This window comes from Epargyreus clarus, unplaced genomic scaffold (assembly GCF_041222505.1).
Source record: "Epargyreus clarus isolate Ecla_fem2 unplaced genomic scaffold, WU_Ecla_fem_2.2 ptg000035l, whole genome shotgun sequence".
NCBI lineage: Eukaryota > Metazoa > Arthropoda > Insecta > Lepidoptera > Hesperiidae > Epargyreus > Epargyreus clarus.
The window spans coordinates 12,501-20,000 of record NW_027332240.1 but is presented as its reverse complement, the minus strand read 5'-3'; the positions used below and the strand labels follow the sequence as shown (position 1 = coordinate 20,000).

The 7,500-nt window shown below is 51.7% G+C and overlaps 2 protein-coding genes across 2 annotated transcripts in view; both read right to left on the bottom strand.

Annotated features, from left to right (window-relative positions):
- LOC140756561 (uncharacterized) overlaps nt 1-3,711 on the bottom strand; it is a 6,070-nt gene extending 2,359 nt beyond the window's left edge. Inside the window, exon 1 of the mRNA XM_073092085.1 lies at nt 1-3,711. This exon is cut by the window's left edge and continues 2,359 nt beyond it. Within this exon, the coding sequence (XP_072948186.1) occupies nt 1-3,600 (3,600 nt within the window). The 5' untranslated portion in view covers nt 3,601-3,711.
- LOC140756563 (uncharacterized) lies at nt 3,711-6,033 on the bottom strand. The gene has a single exon (XM_073092086.1). The coding sequence runs from the start codon at nt 5,807-5,809 to the stop codon at nt 3,731-3,733; it is 2,079 nt and encodes a 692-aa protein (XP_072948187.1). The 5' UTR covers nt 5,810-6,033; the 3' UTR covers nt 3,711-3,730.
- Between the last annotated feature and the right edge of the window lie 1,467 nt (nt 6,034-7,500).

Genomic DNA, 7,500 nt, shown 5'->3' with positions numbered 1-7,500 from the left:
TTGCGACAATGTAGAATTCCTTTTGGCTACTACCCGGAAGATGGAGTCCAGGTATTCAAGGAAGCATTTCCTTTCTTTTTCTTTGCCCATGATATCGCTAAGGATTGGTTTTTCCAATTTGGCACCAATTATTGACTCTGTCTCCGTCCGAATCGCCAGAAACCTGGGGCACTCCAAGATCACGTGCCAGACTGTTTCGCTTGTGTTGGGGTCGCATTCGCATCCGGGACTGTCTTTCAACTTAAACCGATACAAATATTCCCCCATGCCTCCGTGTCCCGTCAGGGCTTGCACCTGCACCTGTGTCAGTTTTGTCTTCCTTATGATTGTGTAGGCTTTACCCACGTCCGGGAAGAAGGTCTTGGTGACTGACCCAGTGCTCGAGGTGGTGTAACGATCCTGCCATTTCAGGATCGTCTCCTCTCTGATTTTCCTTTTGACGTAAGACAACGGAGTCTCTGCGTAGTCTGGTGTTTCTGTCATGTTCTTGGCGGCGGTCTTTGCGAGTTCATCTGCCCGTTCGTTTCCAGCGGTACCAACGTGAGCTCGGATCCAGAATAGCTGAACATTCTTTTTTTCCCTCCTGAGCCCCCTGATGTTGTCTTTTATTGCTTTCGTCAGGGGGTGAGTTGGTTTAGGGTTTGCAAGGAGCTCGAGCGAAGATCTCGAATCGCTCAGGATGTTGATGTTTGTCCTGCCGCTTGAAACCGCTTGTTCCACAGCCTTGTGTAGGGCATACAGTTCGGCCTGGAACACTGTACAGGAGGAGTCTAGACTATAGGTCGAAAAACTGGTTTCTTTCCCGTCCTCCCACCATGTTAGGGCGGCGCCTGTCATTCCCTCGATCTTACTACCATCTGTGTAGATCTGAGGTCCGACAACACGGTGGGTGGCCATTGTTTGGGGGTCTACGCTTTCCAGCACTTGGTAGTTGATGGTGGTCAGTGTGGAGGGGTGAGGTAGGTCTTCGTGCCTCACCATGCGTTCCAGTTTTCTTCCTGGTGGTATGTAGTCTAGGGAGATGTTCTTCTTGGCCCTGTAAAGGCTTGCTGATTCGTGGATCCGGAGGTCTAGTGGGAGCAGCCCAGATAGGACGAGTGCAGCGGTAAGTGACACGGTTCTATACGCCTTGCAGGTTTTTTGGGCAAAGCCCCTCTGCAGTGCCTCCAGTTGGCTTTTGTTCATCTGGAGGTCTGTCGCCTGGAACCATACGCTCGAAGCGTACGTCACTATTGGTTCTATTACCGCTACATAGATGGTTCGTACTATTTCGGTGTTTAGGCCCCAAGTCACTTTCGCGGCACACGCTAGCTGTTTGTATATGTCTGCCGCTTTTTTGCATGTTGCGGCCACGTGTGATTTGAAGGTGAGCTTGTTGTCTATTATGAGACCTAGGAGCTTCATCTCCTTGACCAGATGTAGTCGGGTGCCCGACATATATAGCTTTGGGGGTTCATACTTCAGTTTCTTTGTGATGAGCAGCGCATTGGTCTTGTGCGCTGCGAAACTGAGCTTGTTCCGTGTCCCCCATTTGACCACATCTGTCAGCGCGTTGTTTGCTGAGTTCTCCAGGGTCTCGATTTTGGCGCTCGAGAACACCAGTACGATATCGTCCGCAAACGCTTGGCAGTGTACCTCCTTGCCGGTTAGATGGTCTAGTAGCGGGTCTAGGATGATATTCCAGAAGGTCGGTCCACCGATGGATCCTTGGACGCACCCCTTCGTGGTTTCCTTTTCGTACGCCGCTCCGGCATAGTTGATCTTGACCGTGCGGTCCTTGAGGTATGAGCTCACCATTGCGTAGATGTTTCCTGGGCATTTCCTCTTTTTTAATTGGTGCTTGAGTGCAGGCCACCAGGCGTTGTCGAAGGCACCCTCGATGTCCAGTGAGACCATTAGTACGATCTTTTTATTGTTGACTTCAGATCGTACGAATTCCATGAGGTCATAGAGGGCGTCCTCGGTTCCGCGCTGCGGCGTGAAACCATATTGCGTTTTATTAAGAGTTGGAAGTATGTGCCATTGGATTCGGCCTACCATGAGTTTTTCGATGATTTTCCCCATGACTGGCAGTAGGCCGATAGGTCGATACGACTTTGGTTTTGTGTAGTCGTCCTTTCCTGGCTTTCGGAGGATTACAACGTGGGCTGTTTTCCATTGCTTGGGGAAGTGCGCCAGCTCTAGACACTTATTCGCTATTGCCATAAACACTTCCCTTCCGCTTTGGATAGCTTCCGTGCAGATGTCAGCGGTCAACCCGTCGCTCCCAGGGGCCTTTTTTGGGTTCATCGCTTTCAGCACCAGGTCCAATTCCGCTGGTGTGAATTTGGGGTCGTCCGCTGACAGCTGCCTCGATGTTTCTAGTTGGTCCTCCGTTGACCTTCGGAGTAGCATGTGGTATTGGTCGTCGGTTGTAGCAGAGTCCTCAGGGTAGAACGTATCGGCGAGGAGTTTCGCCGATTTGTCTGGGGTCAATGTTCGACCGGTGGCGTCTTGAAGCAGTAGATCTTCATGCTTCCTCGCTGTTCTCCTGATGACTCTGTAAATGCCGTCCCACATGCTCTCTCTCTCCTGGGTGGTGCAAAATTCCTTCCAGCTCTTAGTTTGCGCATCCTGTGCTTGTTGGGTGTATGCTTCCTTTGCCTGTAAGTATTCCTTTATTACCGTCTCCCTTCGGTGGGGCGCAGCGTTCCTTATTCGCCGTTTCTTCCGATGGGTGTCTTTCAGTGCTTCTTCTAGGGTCTTCGACCACCAAGGTAGTCTAGTGTTCCCTTTCCAAAGCCCTGTTCTCGGGATGGTTGTATCGCACGCTTCCTGTATGGCTGATGTGTATGCCGCGACCATGGCCTCGAGGTCCTCCGGGGTTCTTCCTTCCCTGATGGCGTCTGTAGTGATGTTTTTATCTTCTAGTAGAGTCCTGAATCGTGTTCGGAATTCGGGCCAGTTTGCCTTTTTGGTGTTATATACTCGCGTGGTCGCGGCTCGTTTTGTTGTTAGTGCCGCGTCCAGGCGTACCACGAAGGTGATGGCGTTGTGGTCCGATGTTGTTATATTTCCGTTCACTCTCCAGTCCTCCACTCTCCCTAGGAGCGACTGACTACAGGCCGTTACGTCCACTATACTTGCGAATAGTCTGTCGCCCCTGTACGTCTCAAAGGTTGGTGTTCTCCCGGTGTTTAAAACCTCCAGTTCCATGTCGTTCAGGAACGTGCTATAGGCTGTCCCTCTCGGATTTTCGTAGCTGCTTCCCCACCAGTGGCTCCAGGCGTTTACGTCCCCAGCCACTACTAGATTTTTTGTTTGGAGCGCCTGACACGCGGATCGGGTGCGTGCTAGGTAGGGTTCTATGTCTTTGTCTCCCTCGAAATAGACCGACACGATACCGATTTTCAGCTGACCCGCGGTTATGAGGGCTGCCGCCTCCGTTTCGGTGACCAGCTGGGGATCGTGGGTGATTTCCAGCTGTTCACCGAATACGAGTATAGCCGCCTTCACTGGCTTTTGTCTGTTTTGAGAGCACTGGATGATCTTCGTCCCGGGGTATTGTCCTATGACACCTGCTTTGCCCACGTATGGTTCTTGGACTAGGGCAATGTGCATACCCTGCTCTCTTGCAGCTTTTACCAGTTCCGTTGTTGCCAGCTTTGAGCGCTGCAGATTTGCTTGAATTATCCGCAGGCTTGTCTTGTCGGTCCAGTTCGGGGGTGACACCGGGTGTCCTTGGGTGCCCTTAGCAGTAGGATATTCGAGATCGCGCTATGGCGTCCCACTTTCGTCTCTCAGGACATTCATCGCTGAATGCCTGGTGCGTCTCGTTGCTCTTTCCGGTTGCCCGGCGGCAGTTTACGCAGGCTGGTGGTTTTTGTTTCAGCCTGCTCGGGCATTTTTCCCACGTGTGGGTCTCCCCACAGTAGCTACATGCCTGGTCCTTCTCCTTGCATACGGCCTTTGTATGACCGTAGCCCAGGCATTTGGTGCACTGCACTAGTGGGGATTGATCCACTATGGGTCTTCTCTGGAGGCCTATGTAGATGGTGCCTGCCTCCGTGAGTTTTTTGTGTAATACCGGAGAGAGCTCGAGGATAGGGTGACACTCGTGTGGGTTCCTCGCTTTTTTCCTGTAGCGGACGCGGATAGCTTTGTCCTTCTCACCGACGTCGCTCAGTAGGTGTTTATTCTGAGCTAAGATGTGTTCCACTATCTCTGCGTCGGTGTGATAGGACAGCACGTCTTTTATTTTGGCCAGTGGGTTGTTGGTCCTGGCCACTTCCACTTTAAGCTGTTTGTCCGCGGCCACTCTGCTTTGTATCAGAGACATGTCCTCCTTTGTCCTGCAGCTTAGGATCACTTTTTGATTTTTGGCCTTTCTTACCCGATCCACCTTTGCCCCTGTCCTTTTTAGGTCCAAGGCCACTCTGATCGTCTCAATGACATTTTCTCCGGTCTTCTGGGGGTCTGTCGATGACACGATCAGGGTGTGGTTCGGGCTGGGCTTAGGTGGTGCGGGTTTGGAGACCGCCTGGGCGTATGTCGGCTTTACTGTGTTCGCCTTTGCGAGCTCTTGGAGTGCCATTTCGGTACCTATACTGATGGCAGGCGGGGGTGTTTTCTCCTTGAGCTCGCGCATTGTCCTTAATTCAGAGGACACTGCTTCCAGGCGTTCGGTGATGGGCTGCAGGTGCTCCTGTATGTCTTGTGGCTGGGTTCGTGGCGAGTGGGGTGTGTACGTTTTTTGTAATGTCTCGGTCAAGTCGTCAAGTTTTTTACTTATACTGGCTATTTCCGTGGGGGCGAGGTCTTTTGTGGGGTTGGTGGCCTGGGTCTCCAGTATTTTGTTGTTGGTGATTGCTATATCGTCTGAGCAGACTCTGACCCTCTCGACGTCCTTCCTCAGTCTGTCCATTTGGGCGGAGATTGAGTTCACGCCCGTTATTAATTTGGCGTGATCTTTTATTAGGGGTTCTAGGTGTTTAGAACCCTCCCCCTTGCCTTTCTCCGCGGACTTGCTAAGGACGTCTTTCATCGTCTGCTCGACTACACCAACAGACTTTACCAGGCCCTTTATTTGTTTGTGGGGCTCCTGGGTCTCATAGCCCAACCAACTCCTTACGGCTCTCGTCTCTTCCAGGTTCGCGTCGATCTGCTTTTTCGTGTTTCGCAGATCCTCGGTCAGGCTTTTGATTGTGTCGGCCATGTGCTTGTTGTGGGCCCTCTCTATCCTGACCAGTTCCTGGGCATGCCTAGATCTTTCTTTCTCCAGGTTATACTTGTGGCGCGACCTGGAGTCCGAGAGAGCCAGCACTGTTTCGTAGAGTGTTTGCAGGCATTCCAGTGTGGTGGTCTTGCACTCCCTTTTCATGTTGCCTGCCGCCTCCAGCGCTTCCTTTGCCCTCTGGAGCTGTTCGTTCGCCAGCTTTGTTGCCATGTCCATTTGGACCCCACTCCGCCTGTGCGACGTTCTTATTATGCTCGGACGCCCTTGGTCGGACAGGACCGATGCGTCCGAGAACTCCTCGTCTGATTCAATCGGGCGGGGTGGGATCTCAGCCAATTCCCACGTCTCAATTTTCTGGAGGACCGAGTCTGTTGGGGTGAGAGGTTTATCCCTAGGCAGGCACCTCTCGACTGATTCCTCGCTCACCGAAGATCGCGCTGTTGTCGTTTTCGTGCGTGCCAGCACCTTTTCACGCAGCGATCTCTGCGTCTTTAGCACCGGTCTCGAAGACGATGTTGTTGGCTTCGCGACCGGTGCCGACAAGTGGGGAGCGGCCTCCGCAGATGTTTTTGAGACTTGTGACGTGGCCGACATTGTGTATTTTACGGTGTAATTAAATAAATAACTTAAGCTATACTACTTATTCTACGGTCCTTATATTTACGGCGATGGTGATGGTGCCGGAGTAAGCCTCGTTGCTCTGCTCGGTGATTTTAAGGTGTGCGATAGGAAATCGGAGATTCCGTAGGGGCCAGATGGTGGGGAATCTCCTCCCGAGTCGTTTGAGCCCAAACTCGGGTATCCTATCTCGCCTGGGACTGAAGTTAGGGCCCGGGGGGGTGAGGTAAGATTTCCGGGGGGGAAGGGGGAGGGGAAGTTTCGTGGGGGGACGATTGGGGGGGTATAATTTTTTTTGGGGGGTGGGGGGTGGGGGGGGGTGAGGGTTCTGTTGGGGCCAGATGATGGGAAATCTCCTCCCGAGTTGTTTGACTCCAAACTCGGGTACCCTAGCTCGTCTGGATAGGGAGATATGGCCCGGGGGGGTTAGGTAATTTGGGCTGGGGGGAGGGGGGGGAGGTAGTTTCGTGGGGTGACGTTTGGGGGGGTTATTTATTTGAGGGGGTGGGGGTGGGGGGTGAACCTGGGGAGGGGGTGGGGAGGATGGGGTGTTTGGATTTTACCGGAAAGCTGGAGTGTCCTCTTCGTGCCGGTTCTGGAGAGCCCAAACACGTGGGGTGTAGGTCTTTCTGTTCCGGAGATCCTTCGGGTTACCTGGTGACTGTGGTGGCTGTGATGCTGAAGTCCGAGGTTCGCGTGGGCGCAGTCTTGGGGGCAGGTTCGGAGCGCGAGCGTTGTCTGCCGCGTGCCTTCCAAACTCGAACACGTGTGCGTCTAGGTTATGGTACGACCGCGTGGTTTAGTGTCACCACGTGCTTTTTCGTACCTTGTGACGGTCGTATCTCCGAGGTTTGTTGGAGTTCCTTGGAGATCTTGGTGTCGTTTGGAAGGTCTTTCTTGGAGTTAACGCGGGGTGATGTTGTATTAAGCCGGTGGTCGCTTGTTACCTTGTATATGCTGTTCAAAGTTGAAGGTCCACTGCTCTGGTCTCCGATGTCCTACACTTTTGCGCACACGAATCCTGGCGAGTCACACACTTATTTATCACTGGTATTAAGTTGATGATGGTAGATGCACTTTTACTATGTAATTTGATTTTTATTCGTGGAGCGTGTGTTGATTGTATGGTTGCGAGGTGCTTACTGGGTTAGGTTAGGTTAGGTTAGGTTAGGTTAGGTTAGGTTAGGTTAGGTTAGGTTAGGTTAGGTTAGGTTAGGTTAGGTTAGGTTAGGTTAGGTTAGGTTAGGTTAGGTTAGGTTAGGTTAGGTTAGGTTAGGTTAGGTTAGGTTAGGTTAGGTTAGGTTAGGTTAGGTTAGGTTAGGTTAGGTTAGGTTAGGTTAGGTTAGGTTAGGTTAGGTTAGGTTAGGTTAGGTTAGGTTAGGTTAGGTTAGGTTAGGTTAGGTTAGGTTAGGTTAGGTTAGGTTAGGTTAGGTTAGGTTAGGTTAGGTTAGGTTAGGTTAGGTTAGGTTAGGTTAGGTTAGGTTAGGTTAGGTTAGGTTAGGTTAGGTTAGGTTAGGTTAGGTTAGGTTAGGTTAGGTTAGGTTAGGTTAGGTTAGGTTAGGTTAGGTTAGGTTAGGTTAGGTTAGGTTAGGTTAGGTTAGGTTAGGTTAGGTTAGGTTAGGTTAGGTTAGGTTAGGTTAGGTTAGGTTAGGTTAGGTTAGGTTAGG

Coding starts and splice junctions, on each gene's coding strand:
- LOC140756563 (XM_073092086.1), bottom strand. CDS start 5,809: ATGTCGGCCACGTCACAAGTCTCAAAAACATCTGCGGAGGCCGCTCCC.